Source organism: Camelina sativa, chromosome 3, assembly GCF_030686135.1.
Source record: "Camelina sativa cultivar CO46 ecotype springtype chromosome 3, ASM3068613v1".
NCBI classification, from domain to species: Eukaryota; Viridiplantae; Streptophyta; class Magnoliopsida; order Brassicales; family Brassicaceae; genus Camelina; species Camelina sativa.
In genome coordinates, this window is record NC_141882.1 from 9,452,747 (window position 1) to 9,471,804 (window position 19,058).

Here is a 19,058-nt window from a genome sequence, read left to right on the forward strand (position 1 = left end):
TTGTTATAGCACATTACTTTACCGACCTGTTTCTTTTTTTTTTGCTTTGTTTCTTTGTCAATCAGCATCACATTGAACATTTTTTTTTGTAATGTTTTTCATACAAAATATTTGTTTTTCTGGTTTTGTTCTATGATATTTATCCTCTACTCCTCTCATGAAAGCTGGACAGAACCCCACGGCCACGAGTCTTCCAGCTATTTCCCTTTTTTCGATTACCAAAGTAATAATAAAGACTTTTGGTTCCTTCCCCAAAAGATCGATCATAGAGATCGACATTGGCGCTCCTTTTTTTTTTAATCTTCTCTGCTTTTCCAAATCCGAACAACAGAGCTCGTTGCTCTTTTTCTTTTTTGTTCTTTCCAAAAGAAAGATCACTACATATTGACTGTGTGTCAGTGAAACATGTCGTCGATGCAAAGAAGAACTTTGCTCAAAGTTATTGTTCTTGGAGACAGCGGGTTAGAGCTTAATAATTAATTTTTCACTCTTTTTCATACCTAACTTTTTATTCTTCTTGATTTAATCATTTCTCTTGTTTTTGTTTCTGTTTCTGTCCCCAATAATCATCTCAGGGTTGGCAAAACATCGTTGATGAATCAGTATTCTAACTAAACTTTTGATTCTCTTTTTCTTCTTCTTTTTTTTGTAGCTGTCGGTGAGAAAGAAAAAATAAAACTAATTAAGCTGGTTTTTGTGTGTGTGTGTGTGTAGATATGTGAATAACAAGTTTAGTCAACAGTACAAAGCTACGATCGGAGCTGATTTTGTCACTAAGGAGCTTCAAGTCGATGACAGGCTTGTCACATTGCAAGTGAGGTTTTCCTTTCTTCTTTCATCTTCTTGTTTTCTTAAATTTTGATGTCCATTTATATATATATATATATATATATATATGAATTAATTTTTCTATTAAAAAAGATATGGGACACTGCTGGACAAGAGAGGTTTCAGAGTCTTGGTGTTGCTTTCTATAGAGGTGCAGATTGTTGTGTTCTTGTCTATGATGTGAATTACTTGAAGTCGTTTGATTCTCTCGATAATTGGCACGACGAGTTTCTTAGACAGGTTGCTTTAATTTGATCCTCATCACATTAATTATCTCTTATCAAAATAAAAATTAAAAAGAAAGAATTCGTCTTCTTCGTTTTTTGTTACTGATATGATCAATTGTTTTTGTGATAGGCTAGTCCACGTGATCCAAATGCATTCCTAGGTCTGGGCATTCAGTTTCGGTTCGGTTGTATTCGGTTTCGGTTATTTTGGATATAGTAATATAATAACCATTTGGATATTTTTAAAATTTCGGTTCGGTTCGGTTCGGTTTCTTTCGGTTCGGTTTCGGTTTGGTTATTTAAATAAATAACCATAACTAACATAAATTATATTAACATTAACCAAATAAACCAAATATAACCAAAACTAACCGAATATAACCAAAATTAACCAAATATATAATAACAAAAATACAAAAAAGGGAAAAATATTGATTCAATTTTACAAAATAGTATTTAACTTTGTAAATTCAAAATAATAACATTTACATATATTGATTATTTAAAATATTTAATTGTTTTGAATCTAGAAATAATTTATATTTTAAGTTTATTTTATAGTTTGCATAATATTAAGTATATAATATTTGATATCTTCTAGGTTTTCGGATATTTCGGTTAACCATTTAATTGTCGGTTCGGTTCGGTTCGGTTTCGGTTAGTTTGGATATAGATTTTTACTAACCATTCGGGTATTTGAAGAATTTCGGTTCGGTTCGGTTTGGTTTTTTTCGGTTCGGTTTCGGTCGGTTATTTGGTTATCGGTTATTTTGCCCAGCCCTATGCATTCCCTTTCATACTTGTTGGTAATAAGGTTGATATTGATGGAGGAAACAGCCGAGTGGTATGTTTTTAGTCTCTTAGCTTTGCATCAAGAGAATTAGATATACTACAGATAGTACAAGTCCTTGTAATTTTTGCTATACTTAACTTGTTCCTTGATGTCTTCAGGTATCTGAGAAGAAAGCTAGAGAATGGTGTGCTGAAAAGGGAAACATAGTCTATTTCGAGACATCGGCTAAAGAAGATTACAATGTTGATGAGTCTTTCTTGTGCATCACAAAACTTGCCCTCGCGAATGAACGCGACCAAGATATGTATGTAAAACACCACTACAACCTCTTTCTTAATTTAGATTAAAAAGAAAAAGAAAAAAAACAGAATGAGACTTTTCTCATAAATTAACTTCTCTTCGGTGTTACAGATATTTCCAGGGGACTCCAGAGACTGGTTCGGAGCCTGAGCAAAGAGGAGGTTGTGCTTGCTAGCTAAAGAAACAACTCGTTGCTCCTCTCTTGATCTGTGCATTTCACTTGCTTTGTCTGTTGTTATTGTTGTTGTTGTGTCTGAAATTTTGATGATGAGACGACCAAAAACAAAACTCAATTCGAGTCTCTCTCTCTAAGTAAGGTTTTGGTTACTGCTGGTTCATCATCATCTTTGATATTTTTGTGTTTTTAACAATTTTGTATGTAATAATTATGTTGTACTCTTTTTTTTTATGCAAATCGAAAACCTTATGAGTCCGGTTCAACCGTAATTAACCGAATCCGGTTCGGTCTGAAATATCAGTTACGCAATTAGGCGGGTGACGTGGCGCTTCCTTCCCCACTTGTTTCGCTCCCTCGTATTCATTTCAGTTGAATCGTCGTCTTTCTTTTCGATTTCTCATTTCTCTAATTTCTCTCTTTTCTCTCTGTCTGAGTTGTTTGTTTAACACAATGGCGACGACTAGTTTAGTTACAGGACTAAAAGTGTTTTTACCGGTTATGTTCTGTGTGATGCTCGGGACTCTTCTCTACACCATCATCACCGATGGCCTTCCTTTACCTGATCGTCAAGATGTCTTCACACCGTAAAAACCCAGATTCTCCTCTCTTTCTTTATTTTCGCACACACAAAGATATATTTGTTCATGTTCGTTTCGTTACGTTTTTTTTAGATGGTTCGTTACGACAATTTTGGATTTCTACATCAATATCGTACCTATAGCGGTATGCTTTCCAGAGATTCTTGATGAACCTTTACTTGTTTTTTTTTTTTTTTTTTTTTTTTTATAGAAAAAGTTTGAATGTTTACTTGTTTTTGATATTTTCTGATTTCAGGTTTGGATTGTGTACAAGGAGTCTACATGGTCTGGTTCAATACTTTGGACCGTTTTGCTTATTATATTCGGCAGGTATCATTTTGTTATCTGACTTCTGAAGCAAGATGAAGACGAGATTATCTTGAATTTGTTGTAAATTTTTTTGTCTTTTTGTTTCCAGCCTCACGACCTGTGTGTATCTGTTTCTTCAACTTCTTAAGCTGACAACTCAAGAAGCTTCAGAAGATCCTATGTACTATTTGTTACTTCGAGATTCAGTCAAGTATGTGTTTCCCATTTTGGTTTTTTTTAACTTGTTCTCTCTGTTGTGAGTTCAGTTTCATTTTGTTATCTCTTTATTCATTGATGTGATTAGAGTTACAGTAATGATCTGTTCTCCAAGCTGAACTCATATCTGCTGTATAGTTTGTGGGAGAGTTCTAGATCAATTTAATCAATGTGTGTAAAAATGTGTTTCTGGTTTAGGGATGGAGTTGGTTTGAGGGACAAGAATTCACTTGTTGTCACTGCAAGATTTTCGTTTGGTGCCTTAGGATGTGTGATGCTAGGAGCTTTGACTTACACTATCTTGACTTATGGTTCTCCTTTTCACATGGAGCTTCTATACCCGTGAGTTTCATTTTTCTCTGCTTTTTTATTTTTGTGTTTGAATCATCTGTCTTGCTTTGCTTTATTCATTGGCTAAACCTTTTCACAGATGGATGGTGGTTTTATTGGTTAACTTCTACATTCATGTTGCGGTATTATCAGTAAGTCCCAAATCTTTCACTGCATCATATCTAAAGTATCATCATCTTTTGCTCGTTTTGGTTTGCTAAAAAACTCGATGAGGCTAGAGTAGTGCTTTGGATGGTGATTAATAAAAAATCCTATAAGCTCTGTTATTACTGAGTTTGTTAATATTTTGCTCTTCCATTAGTAATTTACTCTTTTTATTTCAGGTTTGGGTTGTCTATAAAGAAACTAGTTGGATCATTGGGATTCTCTGGGTTGCTCTATTGATAGGTCTTGGCAGGTACAATTCTCTCTCAAAGTCTTAATACTCTTGATGGACAAGAACATTTTTCATTCATGTTTTATTTGATATTCTTTCAGCGTTGGCACGAGCGTAGCTATTGTCGTGCAGCTGTTCCGTCTCTCTCCTCTTGACCCGCTCTACCTTGTTCTGGTGAACAACAGTAATCGGTAAGCTAGGAATATGCAAAAAGATTATTCCTTCTCTTAAAGACTTAAAAAACGTTATCTTAGGAGATTGATTAGATACTCAAACAAGCTTATGAACATACTGTACTCTTATGTAATTCCTTTTTTTTTTACATTTTAATCTTTGGTTGGAGGAAGCAAAGTTAAAAGTTAAGGCTAAGTTGTGAACTCTCATGGGTCATGGCAGGGCTGGAGATATGTACGAACGTACTCATTCTGCGGTTTTGCGTATGTGAAGCTGTGTGGTTTCATATTTGAACTTTTTTTTACCACAAAAGTTCAAAACATCTATTACAAGTTTGTATGTTCCATAGATTTCTTTTGTATATTGTGTGACAAAACGTAGCCTGTTCTTCTCTGGGCATAAATGCAATTACTTATGTAATCAACATTTTTGGTCATGAATCATGACTTGGAAGAACACATGGATTTAGACTTTTTTAAGTCCGGAAATTTTTGCTTTTTTGGACCGTTGAACAATTGGGCTGTTTTTATGGCATGTTTTGACACTACATTGGATGCCAAAATTACAATCTCCAGTCTCCACAATCACCATTTTCATATGTATATATTAAAAAGATTACATGACAAAGTATATATATACCTAATACCCTCATTTAATCTAAGTTTATGAGGAACTCAATATGGTTTATCATAATCCATATGTTCCGGTCAAAGAATCCAATTATAGTTTAATACTCCTATTATTATTGGTAATGTAAATAGGTACATTAGGCTCATTAGCCATGGCAAAATCTGGGAGTCGCAGTCTCCAGTCTTAAAAAATACGTGGCTATCCATCTTTTACTCCAATCTAGACTAATAAATGTCATGAATCCATCCATATATTAGTTGCGGATATTTAAAAAGGAATTTGTAATCTTAAAGACCACGCAATACCAATGTTCTAGGAATAAAAAAATCTATACAAATTATAAAAGAATTCCAGTATCCATGATTTTCTTAATATATAAGTTTGCAGCATCATTTAAATATATTTGAAGGAAGCTCTAGTTCATTAAAAAAAAAAGCTGATATAATCTAAAACTAATCATAAACCCAATATTTTGTCAAAAAGAATCCAAAAATACTATAATGTCGCTATTTATAGTAATGTAGATTGATATCTTCTTAGCTACGACCAAATCAAACTGATCCTAAGCTCTACTCTAAAAAAGTGGTAAGAAAGAACCACACAGAAATTTTCACATTCTTGATTTGTGGAATTAAAAATTAAAATCTTATGTAAAACCAGTCAAAACACAAGCGAAACAATAGGGTAAAACATAACACTGTGACCTGTTCTAAATCATTAATTCTCTGGATCCAAAGGTCACTTAGTTAATGTATAAATAAACGTACACAACTCTCCACACTAGATTTCGTATCTCTTCTCTTCACTCCTCTCGATCATTAGAGGAAAACTAAAAAAGGAAAAAAAAATCAAAATAAGAATAAAATTTTTCCTAAAAACAAATAAAATTAAAATCTGTGAAGAAAAAATATATTAACACTTTAAAACCTCCTAAAAGAAAACAAATCTTCCAATTTGTTTTTAGAATTGGTTATTTTTGTTTCCTTTACCGGAGACGAGAAAAATTCACGAATCGTTTCTCGTAAAAAGTAAAACTCACCAACATGGCAGCGGCGGTTGCAACAGGTGTTGTTGCACCGGCGACAATGGTTGATCAGGTTCCAAGTCCGACAGCTCAAACTCCGGTTCAGATATCAGTTTCAGTACCGGTTCCATCTCCAGAGACGGTGGCAGCAGTGGCCGATCAAACCCACCCGAACTCGTCGCTCTATGCGGGAGATCTGGACCCGAGAGTGACCGAAGCGCATCTGTTTGATTTGTTCAAACATGTAGCTACTGTTGTCTCGGTTAGAGTTTGTCGGGATCAGAACCGTCGCTCTTTGGGATATGCCTACATCAATTTCAGTAACCCTAATGATGGTAAATACTATAATTCTATACCACTTGAATTGCTTAGTGTTCAACTACACCATGTTAAAAAAATGTTTACGCTACATATTAATTTAATTTATAGAAGTAGTTGATGCATCAGTCTCTTATTTTGTGATCTACTTGTTCCAAACGTTATTAGTTTGTTTAAAATTCTCTTTCAGTACCCACCTCATCGTAGAACTAAACTTGTAACTGTCATAGATGCTAGTTTCAAGAGGATTTTATTTGCTTGTTTATATTATGTTTGACGCGATTTATATATGCAGCTTACCGTGCAATGGAGGCTTTGAACTACACTCCCCTCTTTGATAGGCCTATTCGGATCATGCTCTCTAACCGTGATCCAAGCACGCGATTGAGCGGCAAAGGGAACATTTTCATCAAGAACCTTGATGCCTCAATCGACAACAAGGCCTTGTTCGAGACGTTTTCAAGCTTTGGAACCATCCGCTCCTGCAAAGTTGCAATGGACGTGACTGGCCGGTCAAAGGGATATGGATTTGTTCAGTTCGAGAAGGAGGAATCGGCTCAAGCCGCAATTGACAAGCTTAACGGAATGCTAATGAACGACAAGCAAGTCTACGTGGGACACTTCATCAGACGCCAAGAACGCGCTAGGGATGAAAACGCCCCTACACCACGTTTCACTAACGTGTACGTCAAGAATCTCCCAAAGGAGATTGGTGAGGACGAGCTACGAAAAACGTTTAGTAAATTTGGAGTGATATCGAGTGCGGTTGTGATGAGGGACCAGAGCGGGACCTCGAGATGTTTTGGTTTTGTGAACTTTGAGTGTACGGATGCAGCCGCTAGCGCGGTTGAGAAGATGAACGGGATTAGCTTAGGGGAAGATGTGTTGTACGTTGGAAGGGCGCAGAAGAAGTCTGAGAGAGAGGAAGAGCTAAGAAGGAAGTTTGAGCAGGAGAGGATAAACCGGTTTGAGAAATCTCAGGGAGCTAATCTGTATTTGAAGAATCTTGATGATAGCGTTGATGATGAGAAACTCAAGGAGATGTTCTCTGAGTTTGGAAATGTAACCTCCTCCAAGGTAATAACTATAACTATAAATCCATACATTCGTGTTGTTGATGTTACGTTGTCTTTGACGAAATCCCTTAACTAAATGTAGGTTATGCTTAATCCACAAGGAATGAGCAGAGGATTTGGTTTTGTTGCTTATTCCAATCCTGAAGAAGCTTTAAGAGCTGTGAGTTTCTAAAGCTCTGTTGTATATTAATTTGTTATCGTTGGTCTCTTTTGTAATCTCTAAGAGCTGAACACATATGACAATGCAGCTGAGTGAAATGAATGGGAAGATGATAGGAAGGAAACCACTATACATAGCTCTTGCGCAGCGCAAAGAAGATAGACGAGCACACTTACAGGTTTCTTAACTTTTCTTTACATATATTAAAAAGAAATGTGTTTGTTATCGCATGTGTTGTGACTGTATACGTACGTTTTGTTTTTGTTTTTAGGCGTTGTTTTCTCAGATTAGAGCACCAGGGCCAATGTCTGGGTTCCATCACCCGCCAGGTGGACAAATGCCTGGTCCACCTCAACACATGTACGTAGGTCAAAACGGAACAAGTCTAGTCCCGTCCCAGCCCATTGGATACGGTTTCCAGCCTCAGTTCATCCCAGGGATGCGTCCAGGTTCTGGTCCTGGAAATTTCATCATGCAGTATCCGCTTCAGAGAGGACAACTTCAGTCCGGTCCTCGTATGGGATTCAGGAGAGGTGCAACTAACATGCAGCACCACATCCAACAACAACAACAAGTATGTTTATAACTAAAAACTGAGTTAGTTATATATAGTTTCGAAAAATCATGAAACTGATATTGGTTTGGATTGGATTGACAGCTTATGCACCGTAACCCGACCCCGGGAATGAGATATATGAACGGGGCGAGTAACGGGAGGAACGGTATGGATTCGAGTGTTCCGCAAGGTATATTGCCTCCAATCATGCCTTTGCCTAGAGATGCTTCTTCAATCTCTCATCAGAAAGCTCCTCTCCTTCCAATCTCTAAGCTCACTTCTTCCTTAGCTTCTGCTAGCCCAGCTGATCGTACTCGGGTTTGCCTCTTTTCTCTCTATCTCAGCTAACTCATTGTTTGTTTGCATTTGGTTTTACATACTTTGGTATATATATAGTTTATTTAGATATACAAATCATATTTAGTTGTTCATTTAATTTTATAAAAATTGGTTTGGCACAGATGCTTGGAGAGCAACTTTACCCACTTGTGGAAAGGCATGAACCACTTCACGTGGCCAAAGTCACAGGAATGTTGTTGGAGATGGATCAAGCTGAGATCTTGCACTTGATGGAGTCACCAGAGGCACTCAAGTCTAAAGTATCTGAGGCTTTGGATGTTCTCAGGCTATCTGTTGATCAACCTGATCATGACCTTGGTTTCTCGACCACCGACTGAAACTTGCAATGCTTTTGCTGAACTCTGCTTTTTCTTTAGTTTTGTTATCGAGTCTTTCTTCACTTTTTTTTTTTAGCATTTTTTTTTAACTTAGTTTATGTTTTTTTTTTGTGTGTCTTTTGACTTAGTTTATGGAGTTTTTGTCTGGACAATGAAGATTTCTTAATAATCTGCAATTAGCCGATTAGTCGTTTTAGAAATCTGAGTGAACTTTTAATTGGAATTCCTAACTAAATTGTTCAAATCAACGACTCTTCTGCCTAAAAATCTCGTGGAAATCCCAAATGGATCCTTAAACGCAAATTTTACTTCGATCGTCCGACCAATCAACATGACCAATCCAGACCATGAGTAAATATCTCGTTAGTGTGCGTCTTAGACTCTTAGCATGATAACTTCTTTTTTTTTCTCACGAATGTGTGTAATCTATTCATGTTAGGTCTGACCAGGATGGAAATATAGCGACATATATAGTAATAGAGTTGTCGATGCAACACCGTACCACCCGTATTAACTCCACGTAGTGCATGTTATTGATGAGGGGGAAAAAAATGATTGAATGATATATAGATTTTCTGATTATTATTATTATTTTTTTGCTTTAATACCCGAATTTCAGATTCTGTATGTTTTGATGTTTTGGTAGAAAATGAATCGAAAAACCTAAATGAGTTTTCGAATTTCCAATTGCCCAACTCGACTTGAAAATTAGGTTGTTCCGTAGTATGGTCAGCAACGCGGGACAAACCTTCGATTATGGTAGGCTGGTAGCAGTACAGTGATATAATACTGACAAGAATCCAAATGTGAGTGTGTACAGTAATGAGTTTATTCGAATGTGTCCTTGTCCTACATCAAAATTTGTTGTTTGTATTCGACGTGGTTGATATCAATTATATGCACACATACTCTCTTTTGGAAACTCCCTCAATTATATAAAGAAGAGACTCTTTTATGTTTTTATAATTGGAAACAAGCCATTCAATGATTGTCACATTCATTTTCAAAATACATGTTTAATATTATGACGTTAATCAGCATGGTTTATGTTGATCGAATATACTTTCAGTCACAACAAGAATCTAAAAAAAAAAAACAAGAATCTAATATAATTAATTAATTATTCAGAAAACTCATGTTTTGCATATAATATTCATTTATATATATATTTTATTTTTGGGATGGTACGAACCATCTCTGCTCTGGTCATGTAAAAGATATTAAAAAGTCAACATGAGTGCTAATTTCAAATTGACCATGCGTTAGCACACAAGAGATTTTTTTTAAAATGATTGCATAAAGAAGAGAGTACTGAGTGGGGTTGATACGTGTCACCGTCCAAAATGTGTATGAGCCTTCTCATTGGAGCTACACTAGCCGACCCTTTGCCTCATCATTTGTTGACTTCAGTCACCTTTTACATATTTATTAATCAACTTACTTATTAATCTTTCCCATTCGTTGTTCGATTCTAGTTTGTTCCATCCACTTTCATTTTCTCTTTGATACGTCGAAATATATTAACGTGGACGTAGTATAGGGTTTCTTTGTTTCTAGTATTTGACAATTTTTAAAAATTTTAGATCTTTGTATCTATTTTGAGTTGAGATAAAAATAAAATTATGATAGGTCAGGGAGTATTTCATGCTAACACCACATCTGAATTATGATCGGATGACAGTGATACACAAAAAAACAACATCTCTCTAATCAGTCATCTTTACTACACTTATATGTATCAATGATTTTTTTTCAAATTTTAAGCATAACCGAATGACTAAATCAAGTTTGGAGCTTATATTTGTTCGAGGTTGCGTTTTATGTTCGATTTGTTTTTTCTTATAGTAAATTGATTGATGTCACGGTCCTTTTGTGAATAAAAGTATCTTGTGTCACAGTCGAAAAAGAAAGTTGTGTATTGTATAAATTTGATATATAGTAGAGTAATAACTTGAAGAAAAAATAATGGCATTTTCAAGGTTTTGTTGACAATGAAAGCGGGTGGTAATGAATATCTCGCTTGCTAAACCACAAAAGAATCAATTCATTGGACTATAACTTAAACATATAATATATCTAGCGAATGTCTATAATTTGAGAATACGACTTTTCGAAAAAGTTATACAACTCTTATAAAAATTTCTCCACCATAATTGTTACTTTATAAAAAGCTTAGTATTAAAATGATATATTTACAATATTAAAAAAAAGGTAGGCAAAGTAGCTTTCTTAAAATTAATGTCTTTAGCTAATGGTAAAAACATATACCAAAATTTGAACTAACTGCGAAACGCGTTTACTTTGATCAGCATGATACATCAATGTAACACTTCACCATCTATAAGCTAGTTGTAAGTTAATAGCCTTTCTAAAAAAAAAAAAAAAGTAAATAAGTTTTCTTTATATAAAGATAATTAATTAGTACATAAAATAAAAATTGCTATACTTTATAAAACTTTTTTTTTATTCAGTGTTAATCTCAAAATAAAAAAAGCAATTACAGTGATAATTAATTATAAAAATGATTGTTTACTATATTATATTATAAATTATTTACTAGCCCAGTTACTGAGTTACATAAGTCCACGTATGGTTTGAGCCGATGACATACATGGCACATAACGACGGAAAAAGTCCCGGTTATGTTACCATGTTCAGACACCAGCCAGCCAAGCCGTCCAGACAGAACACACAAGTGGACACGACCAATCAGGGGAATCGTATGGAGATCATTAACAATATATTGCTCGCATCTTATTGCGCCACGTCTCTTGTTTTAGAAGGAAGATCAACGTCCATAGATCTCTTGCTCAATTATGATTGGTACACGTCATCTAAGTTATGTTCAACTTGTTTATATGGAGTAGGACAAGTTGGGGAAAATATTTTTATTTAAGTATCTTAAAGGAAGAAGAGAGTGTGAGGCCCATTTAGATATTTTTCTCAACGGGCTGATCTCAGAAGCTACCCGTTGATCTAGAGCAATCGGACGGTTCGAAACTGTTCAGGGTAAGCTGCCCGAAACTTTCCAAAAGGAATTTTGTGGGTGGGACTCACTCGTTACTGAATCGACGGTGGAAAAATTTGAAGGTGTACGTAACACCTCGTAGCAGCTGAACGTAGCTCTTCTCAAAATATCTGTGGACACATGTCACTAGTTTTTTGTTTGAAAGTAGTGTATATATTAACTAATTTAGGTAAATCACATGAGAAGTTATGTTAGTTTAATTAATTTAAGAAAAAAGGAAAATAATTCATTCATGACCACCAAACCTTTAAAAATGTAATAAAATAAATATCTGATTACTACTACTTGTCCAAATTCTTTACCAAATGTTGCCATATTGTGAATCTCTCTAGTTTTATTTAAAAACAACCACAAACTTACTTCAAAAATTTAGAGTACATTAAATTTTACAAACACAAAAATCTGGTTGTTTATTTAAAATTTAATAACTTACTATTTTAAAATTTAAGCAATTTCTGTTAGTAACATGCAATATACATACTTTACGTACTTAAATTCAGATTGTGATTATAAAACTTAAAAAAAAGAGTTGGGTTCATATCAAAGCTGCATGGAAGTGGAAATGGATTTGTGGAAGCGGAAATGTTTGAAAGCCTGGAAGTTAGTGATGAATCCTATAGATGGTAATTTTTTTTTTAACCATAGTGTATATGGGATGGGCATGTAGGTGATTAGTGAGGATGGTGGTGGTATGTTGTTATGTGCCATGGTTCCAATGGGCGCATAAAAAAAAAAAAAAAAAAAAGGGGCGTGGCAACGCTAAGTAGGAAATATCGATGACACGTCAGCCGGACGGGAAAATCTTAAACCGAGTGGAGAAGCCTCTCCAAATCTCTTTCAGTCTTTCTCTCTCTCTCTTCCTCTCCCAAAGGTGAAAGGCCACCACACCACATTCTCAAATCTCTTCTCTGTATTTTTTTTTTTTGCTTCAGAATCTCTTTTTTTTTTTTTTCTCCGATCTCTCAAAAAAATATCCTCAAAGCTAGAAAAAAAGCAAAGTGAGTTTGAGATAAATCAAAAACAATCTCATAGGAAGATTCCTCGCAGGTCTTTCTTCTTCTTCTTCTTTGCCTTTTTTTTTTTTCCTCATCTTAGATTTGTTGTTTGATTTTTCAATTTTTTTTTTTTTTTTTGTATCACAAATCTCGTCTTGTCTAATCTGATTGAGAATTTTTTTGTTTCTTCTGTTGAATTGTTTGATGTAATCTACAGGAAGGAGCGTCTACACGGATTTTAGCGTTGTAAAACTCAGCTTCTTTCGATTTACCTACTGTACAGTGTGTTGGGTAGTATATATAAAAAAAAGGTGTTTGTATAGTGATGATTGTTCTTGCTGGCGTATGTTAAAAACTACGACGTATTGAAAGGTGTTGGAAGATCAAGAGTAGTAGTAGTGCGCTTTTGTTGCCTCTTTTAAGGGAGTTATTTGGAATTCGTCTTCTGTGATGGCGGCGGCTACTTCATCTGAGAGGTGGATCGATGGTCTTCAGTTCTCTTCCGTGTTATGGCCTCCCCCACGGGATCCTCAACAACATAAGGTTTTTAGCCCAGAGCTATATAAGATTGAGAAACTGAACCTTCGGTTCTTTTTTTTTTTGGATATATATGTGATTGCGGATTTGTGTTGTTTTAATCCTAGGATCAAGTCGTTGCTTATGTCGAATATTTTGGTCAATTCACATCAGAGCAATTCCCTGATGACATTGCTGAGGTACTCTATTTGTGTGATGATGACATTGCTTTATTTAGTTAAAGATTATTTTTTATCACTAGTGACGTTTTTGATTGATTTGTAAATGTGTATATGTATCAGTTGGTTCGGCATCAGTATCCATCAGATGAGAAGCGACTTTTGGACGATGTGTTGGGTATGAACTTAGATCTCAGCACTTCTTCTTTTCTGTTGTTGTTGTTGTGAATGTTCCATCTGACCTTTTGGTTTTCTGATGAACAGCAATGTTTGTCCTGCATCACCCGGAGCATGGTCACGCAGTCATTCTTCCAATCATTTCATGTCTCATTGATGGCTCGTTAGTGTACAGCAAGGAAGCTCATCCCTTTGCCTCTTTCATTTCTTTAGTTTGCCCAAGTAGTGAGGTATATATATATATAGTTTCCCGACATTTCTAGTATAGCTAAGACTATCTTTTATCACTTCCATTTTATGCTGACATGTTCTCATTCCTAGCAGAATGACTATTCGGAGCAATGGGCTTTGGCATGCGGAGAAATCCTTCGCATTTTGACTCATTACAATCGTCCCATATATAAGACTGAGCAGCAAAATGGAGAAACAGAGAGAAATTGTCTGAGCAAAGCTACAACTAGTGGTTCTCCTCCACCTGCAGAGACTAAGGCTGTATCACCGACACACCATGAAAGGAAACCTTTAAGGCCTTTGTCTCCATGGATTAGTGATATACTACTTGCTGCTCCTCTCGGTATAAGAAGTGACTACTTCCGATGGTAAGTAGACTGTGTTACTTACTACTGATGCTTTCATGCGCCAACCTCGCTCTTTTATTTTGCTTACTTACAACTACAAATGTTGCTTTCATTGCAGGTGTAGTGGTGTAATGGGTAAATATGCTGCTGGAGAGCTGAAGCCGCCAACCATTGGTAAGTTTAATGATAGAATTGTTCTATCATTTCATTCATAGATGTGAATCAATCACCTGTGGCTATCAAATGCCTTTTGAGTTGCTTCTTATAACTCTCACGTTGTCCTACTTTGGCAGCTTCTCGAGGATCTGGTAAACATCCTCAACTGATGCCTTCGACGCCAAGATGGGCTGTTGCTAATGGAGCTGGTGTCATACTGAGTGTTTGTGATGATGAAGTTGCTCGATATGAGACTGCTACGCTTACAGCTGTTGCTGTCCCTGCACTTCTTCTTCCTCCCCCAACTACATCCTTAGATGAGCATCTAGTTGCTGGCCTTCCAGCTCTCGAGCCATATGCACGTTTGTTTCATAGGTATTGTTTCTGAACTTACCCTTTCAGTTGGGGTTTATTAGTAGTAGTCTGTTGCTAGTTTTAAGGTTGTGCTTCCTCGAGTCCCTGATTCAGAATTGTTGTTTCTCACTTTCCTGTTTTACTGTCAGATATTATGCCCTTGCAACTCCAAGTGCTACTCAGCGACTTCTTCTTGGACTCTTAGAAGCACCACCGTCCTGGGCTCCAGATGCACTTGATGCTGCTGTACAGCTTGTGGAACTCCTTCGAGCTGCTGAAGATTATGCATCTGGTGTAAGGGTAAGCGTAATATGAATCCTTTTAATCACTCTCCCCGAAAGCTAATTGTGTCCCTTGATCCACACTATGAGATTTTCTGGCTTACAATATGTGGGAGCATTTGACATTTCATCAATGGATAGCATCAGCTCCTATTAAAAAATGTTAGCTTTGATATGAAAAGAAGGTTCGATCACACTCTCTTTCTTGGTGTAGCTACCCAGGAACTGGATGCATTTGCACTTCTTGCGGGCAATAGGAATTGCTATGTCTATGAGGGCAGGTGTTGCTGCTGATGCTGCAGCCGCTTTGCTTTTCCGCATACTCTCTCGGCCGGCACTGCTTTTTCCTCCGCTAAGTCAAGTTGAGGGAGTAGAAATTCAGCACGCGCCTATTGGTGGCTACAGTTCAAATTACAGAAAGCAGGCATGGTTCTTCTTCTTCTTTTTTTTTTTCTTTAATTTTCTTTGCTGTTCCACCAACTTATCTCTAATATGTGCGCGGCGCTCTGCTAGAAAATTACTTCGAAACTGACTAATTTCTCAAGTCTGTATTTCTGAACAGATAGAAGTTCCTGCAGCAGAAGCAACCATTGAAGCCACTGCACAAGGAATTGCCTCTATGCTTTGTGCTCATGGTCCTGAAGTTGAGTGGAGGATTTGCACAATATGGGAAGCTGCTTACGGATTGATCCCTTTAAATTCGTCAGCGGTTGATCTTCCCGAAATCATAGTTGCTTCCCCACTGCAACCTCCGATCTTGTCATGGAATCTATACATTCCACTACTCAAAGTACTTGAATATCTTCCACGAGGGAGTCCTTCGGAAGCATGCTTGATGAAAATATTTGTTGCCACCGTGGAAACAATCCTCAGTAGAACTTTTCCACCTGAATCTTCCAGGGACCATACCAGAAAAGCTAGATCGAGTTTTACCACAAGATCAGCGACCAAAAACCTTGCTATGGCTGAGCTTCGTTCTATGGTCCATGCTCTCTTTTTAGAAGCATGCGCTGGTGTGGAATTAGCATCACGCCTACTTTTTGTTGTGTTGACTGTATGTGTTAGCCATGAAGCACAGTCTAGTGGTAGCAAGAGACCGAGAAGCGAATATGCTAGTACTACCGAAAATATGGAGGCAAATCAACCTGTATCTAACAGTCAAACTAACCGTAAAAGTAGGAATGTCAAAGGACAGGGACCTGTGGCAGCATTTGATTCATACGTTCTTGCTGCTGTTTGTGCTCTTGCCTGTGAGGTTCAGCTGTATCCTCTGATCTCTGGAGGGGGAAACTTTTCCAGTTCTGCCATGGCTAAAACTATTACAAAGCCTGTAAAGTTAAATGGGTCATCTAACGAGTATGGAGCTGGGATTGACTCGGCAATTAATCATACACGCCGAATTTTGGCAATTCTAGAGGCACTCTTTTCATTGAAACCGTCTTCTGTGGGGACTCCATGGAGTTACAGTTCTAGTGAGATAGTTGCAGCGGCCATGGTTGCAGCTCATATTTCCGAATTGTTCAGACGTTCAAAGGCTTTGACGCATGCGTTGTCTGGGTTGATGAGATGCAAGTGGGACAAGGAAATTCATAAACGAGCGTCATCATTATATAACCTCATTGATGTTCACAGCAAAGTTGTTGCATCCATTGTTGACAAAGCTGAACCCTTAGAAGCCTACCTTAAGAACTCACCGGTTCAGAAGGACTCTCTTACCTGTTTAAACTGGAAACAACAAAACGCCTCATGCTTTGATACAGCGGTGACATCTGCCTCACGGACTGAAATGAATCCAAGAGGCAACCATAAGTTTGCTAGACATTCAGATGAAGGATCAGGAAGACCCTCGGAGAAGGGTATCAAAGAATTCCTCTTAGATGCTTCTGATCTAGCAAATTTCCTCACAGCTGATAGACTTGCAGGGTTCTATTGTGGTACACAAAAGCTTTTGAGGTCAGTGCTTGCAGAGAAACCGGAGCTGTCTTTCTCCGTTGTTTCATTGTTGTGGCACAAACTGATTGCTGCTCCTGAAATCCAGCCCACCGCAGAAAGCACCTCTGCGCAACAAGGATGGAGACAGGTAAACCGCACCATCTCTGATTCCCAGCTCACTTACAGTTTCCTCGATATTCTTTTGATTCTTCACTAATCTAAGTTCTCAAGGGGCTCAACTTCATTCACTGATCATAGTTTTAATATACCAGGTTGTTGATGCGCTATGCAATGTCGTATCTGCAACGCCAGCAAAAGCAGCTGCAGCAGTTGTTCTTCAGGTCCAAATTTCTCTGACTTGTTTTATTTAATTTGCTAGGATTGCTACATGTATCTAAAAGATTAAAAAAACTGCGGAAAACCTATGGCTTATGTCACGATATATAATGCTTGATTTCACTCGATTTGATGTCATGCAGATTATAAAAATATTAAGCTGGAAAGTTTTCTGCAACACTTGTTTTAATATGTCACAGATAGCAAATAAGGAAAAAATAAATATCAGTATAAAATGATTATGGCTTGTTTTAAGCTTAAATATTTGAGGGATGTACTTTTATGCTCTAGTGTCTGTCTATCTGAACTGGTCTTGTGTTATTTACAGGCTGAAAGAGAATTGCAGCCTTGGATCGCCAAATATGACGAAGAAGGCCAGAAAATGTGGAAAATCAACCAACGGATAGTCAAAGTGTTGGTGGAACTCATGCGCAATCATGACAGGCCTGAGTCACTGGTGATTCTGGCAAGTGCATCAGATCTTCTTCTGCGGGCGACTGATGGAATGCTTGTTGATGGAGAAGCTTGTACATTACCCCAACTCGAGGTACTGCACTTTTATAGATTGCTCTACAATGCCCTTCCTCAAAGCTGGAGTGAAACTCGGTTTTCTGATTACACTGTATTAAAAACTTTTGCAGCTACTTGAAGCCACTGCAAGAGCAATACAGCCGGTGCTAGCTTGGGGACCATCTGGACTAGCAGTGGTCGACGGTTTATCCAATCTTTTGAAGGTAAGCATGGATCGTACAGGCCTATGGTTTTGTGTGTCGATTGGAGATGATCAGTAGTGGGTCCATACCAGCTCTCACATACCCATGGCCATGAGTAGAACTCTCTCATTTAGAAACAACCCGTGAGCGGAGGGAACTTTAGGCTTCTAAACCATCTCTTAGCTTTGCCTAAGTCACCAATATTTTTCCAAATGTTCCTCTTGCAAGTTTGTCTTTAGTTTTGCTACAACTTTCTCTGAAAGTTAGGATATTGCTTGGGAGTCAAATCTAGTTACCAAAGTGCTTAACATTTAATACAGTTGTGGAGAACAAAAATTGGACGGTGCTTAACCTTGTTCACATCTGTTTGCTTCTATGCAGTGTCGTCTACCAGCAACAATACGGTGCCTTTCACACCCAAGTGCACATGTACGTGCCTTAAGCACGTCAGTACTACGCGACATAATGAACCAAAGCTCTATACCTATTAAGGTAACTCCAAAACTGCCAACAACAGAGAAGAACGGAATGCATAGCCCGTCCTATCGGTTCTTCAACGCCACCTCAATAGACTGGAAAGCCGACATCCAGAAATGCTTGAACTGGGAAGCTCACAGTTTGCTCTCCACAACTATGCCTACTCAGTTTCTTGACACTGCGGCTCGGGAACTAGGCTGTACCATATCCTTGTCCCAATAACGAGCGTCCCACTTTTGTTTTTGGTAATTTTTAGTGCTCCTAGACAAAAAATATATATATTCGGACGTAGTAGACCAAAAAGAATATAAATAGCTTGTTGTATGTAATATACATGATGAGTGACTAACGCAATCACTCCCACAGGCGTTAGATTTGCCATCGCTCGGGGTTCTTATATAACTCAACCTTTTCTTTGTACATTTTAAATGATGAAGTAGCTCAACCTTTTTTTTTTTCCCTTAAATGATGAAGTAGATCTAAATCGTAATGTATATAGCTTCTTTTTCAAGTTGTATGAATGATTTCGTCTTCTCCTTCATTAATATGATTGCTGTGAATTTAG

At 37.2% G+C, this 19,058-nt stretch overlaps 4 protein-coding genes across 13 annotated transcripts; all 4 read left to right on the top strand.

Annotated features, from left to right (window-relative positions):
• Positions 1 to 5: 5 nt before the first annotated feature.
• LOC104776394 (ras-related protein RABG3b-like) lies at positions 6 to 2,595 on the top strand. Of its 6 annotated transcripts, none has more exons than XM_087508744.1 (7): positions 89 to 461; positions 576 to 602; positions 715 to 814; positions 978 to 1,071; positions 1,834 to 1,899; positions 2,007 to 2,152; positions 2,260 to 2,595. In XM_087508744.1, exons 3-7 carry the CDS (start codon positions 792 to 794, stop codon positions 2,321 to 2,323), a joined length of 393 nt encoding a protein of 130 aa, XP_087364870.1. In that variant the 5' UTR covers positions 89 to 461; positions 576 to 602; positions 715 to 791; the 3' UTR covers positions 2,324 to 2,595. The 6 variants fall into 6 exon arrangements, 4 of the variants coding, with proteins under 4 accessions (XP_087364869.1, XP_087364870.1, XP_087364867.1 ...); XR_015595406.1 differs by having other exon boundaries at positions 170 to 461; positions 715 to 819; positions 978 to 1,068; positions 1,186 to 1,899; XR_015595405.1 differs by having other exon boundaries at positions 241 to 461; positions 922 to 1,068; positions 1,186 to 1,899.
• LOC104776396 (uncharacterized) lies at positions 2,542 to 4,818 on the top strand. Of its 4 annotated transcripts, none has more exons than XM_019243601.2 (9): positions 2,542 to 2,910; positions 2,998 to 3,049; positions 3,161 to 3,234; positions 3,323 to 3,424; positions 3,628 to 3,771; positions 3,860 to 3,911; positions 4,104 to 4,177; positions 4,258 to 4,347; positions 4,553 to 4,818. In XM_019243601.2, exons 1-9 carry the CDS (start codon positions 2,777 to 2,779, stop codon positions 4,599 to 4,601), a joined length of 771 nt encoding a protein of 256 aa, XP_019099146.1. In that variant the 5' UTR covers positions 2,542 to 2,776; the 3' UTR covers positions 4,602 to 4,818. The 4 variants fall into 4 exon arrangements, with proteins under 4 accessions (XP_019099146.1, XP_019099144.1, XP_010498758.2 ...); XM_019243599.2 differs by having other exon boundaries at positions 2,703 to 2,910; positions 4,500 to 4,818; XM_010500456.3 differs by having other exon boundaries at positions 2,703 to 2,910; positions 4,504 to 4,818.
• A 905-nt stretch (positions 4,819 to 5,723) lies between these two features.
• On the top strand, positions 5,724 to 8,940 carry LOC104776397 (polyadenylate-binding protein 3-like). Its single transcript, XM_010500457.2, has 7 exons — positions 5,724 to 6,319; positions 6,598 to 7,379; positions 7,461 to 7,538; positions 7,627 to 7,716; positions 7,810 to 8,112; positions 8,197 to 8,412; positions 8,556 to 8,940. Exons 1-7 carry the CDS (start codon positions 6,004 to 6,006, stop codon positions 8,769 to 8,771), a joined length of 2,001 nt encoding a protein of 666 aa, XP_010498759.1. The 5' UTR covers positions 5,724 to 6,003; the 3' UTR covers positions 8,772 to 8,940.
• A 3,429-nt stretch (positions 8,941 to 12,369) lies between these two features.
• LOC104776399 (protein GIGANTEA) lies at positions 12,370 to 18,959 on the top strand. Of its 2 annotated transcripts, none has more exons than XM_087508746.1 (15): positions 12,370 to 12,846; positions 13,012 to 13,337; positions 13,439 to 13,510; positions 13,613 to 13,667; positions 13,754 to 13,896; positions 13,991 to 14,265; positions 14,363 to 14,418; positions 14,538 to 14,775; positions 14,904 to 15,054; positions 15,250 to 15,459; positions 15,598 to 17,115; positions 17,240 to 17,308; positions 17,632 to 17,850; positions 17,945 to 18,037; positions 18,398 to 18,959. In XM_087508746.1, the coding sequence occupies exons 2-15, from the start codon at positions 13,245 to 13,247 to the stop codon at positions 18,713 to 18,715; spliced, it is 3,510 nt and encodes a 1,169-aa protein (XP_087364872.1). In that variant the 5' UTR covers positions 12,370 to 12,846; positions 13,012 to 13,244; the 3' UTR covers positions 18,716 to 18,959. The 2 variants fall into 2 exon arrangements, with proteins under 2 accessions (XP_087364872.1, XP_087364871.1); XM_087508745.1 differs by having other exon boundaries at positions 12,491 to 12,846; positions 13,988 to 14,265.
• The last annotated feature ends 99 nt before the right edge of the window (positions 18,960 to 19,058 follow it).

Coding starts and splice junctions, on each gene's coding strand:
- LOC104776396 (XM_019243601.2), top strand. CDS start 2,777: ATGGCGACGACTAGTTTAGTTACAGGACTAAAAGTGTTTTTACCGGTT. Junction 3,235..3,322: donor TTGCTTATTATATTCGGCAG/GTATCATTTTGT, acceptor TTTTGTTTCCAG/CCTCACGACCTGTGTGTATC. Junction 4,348..4,552: donor CTGGTGAACAACAGTAATCG/GTAAGCTAGGAA, acceptor GGGTCATGGCAG/GGCTGGAGATATGTACGAAC.
- LOC104776394 (XM_087508741.1), top strand. CDS start 406: ATGTCGTCGATGCAAAGAAGAACTTTGCTCAAAGTTATTGTTCTTGGA. Junction 1,072..1,833: donor ACGAGTTTCTTAGACAGGTT/GCTTTAATTTGA, acceptor TATTTTGCCCAG/CCCTATGCATTCCCTTTCAT. Junction 1,900..2,006: donor ATGGAGGAAACAGCCGAGTG/GTATGTTTTTAG, acceptor TGATGTCTTCAG/GTATCTGAGAAGAAAGCTAG.
- LOC104776399 (XM_087508745.1), top strand. CDS start 13,245: ATGGCGGCGGCTACTTCATCTGAGAGGTGGATCGATGGTCTTCAGTTC. Junction 13,668..13,753: donor ACTTTTGGACGATGTGTTGG/GTATGAACTTAG, acceptor TCTGATGAACAG/CAATGTTTGTCCTGCATCAC. Junction 17,851..17,944: donor GTACATTACCCCAACTCGAG/GTACTGCACTTT, acceptor AAACTTTTGCAG/CTACTTGAAGCCACTGCAAG.
- LOC104776397 (XM_010500457.2), top strand. CDS start 6,004: ATGGCAGCGGCGGTTGCAACAGGTGTTGTTGCACCGGCGACAATGGTT. Junction 8,113..8,196: donor ACATCCAACAACAACAACAA/GTATGTTTATAA, acceptor TTGGATTGACAG/CTTATGCACCGTAACCCGAC. Junction 8,413..8,555: donor GCCCAGCTGATCGTACTCGG/GTTTGCCTCTTT, acceptor GGTTTGGCACAG/ATGCTTGGAGAGCAACTTTA.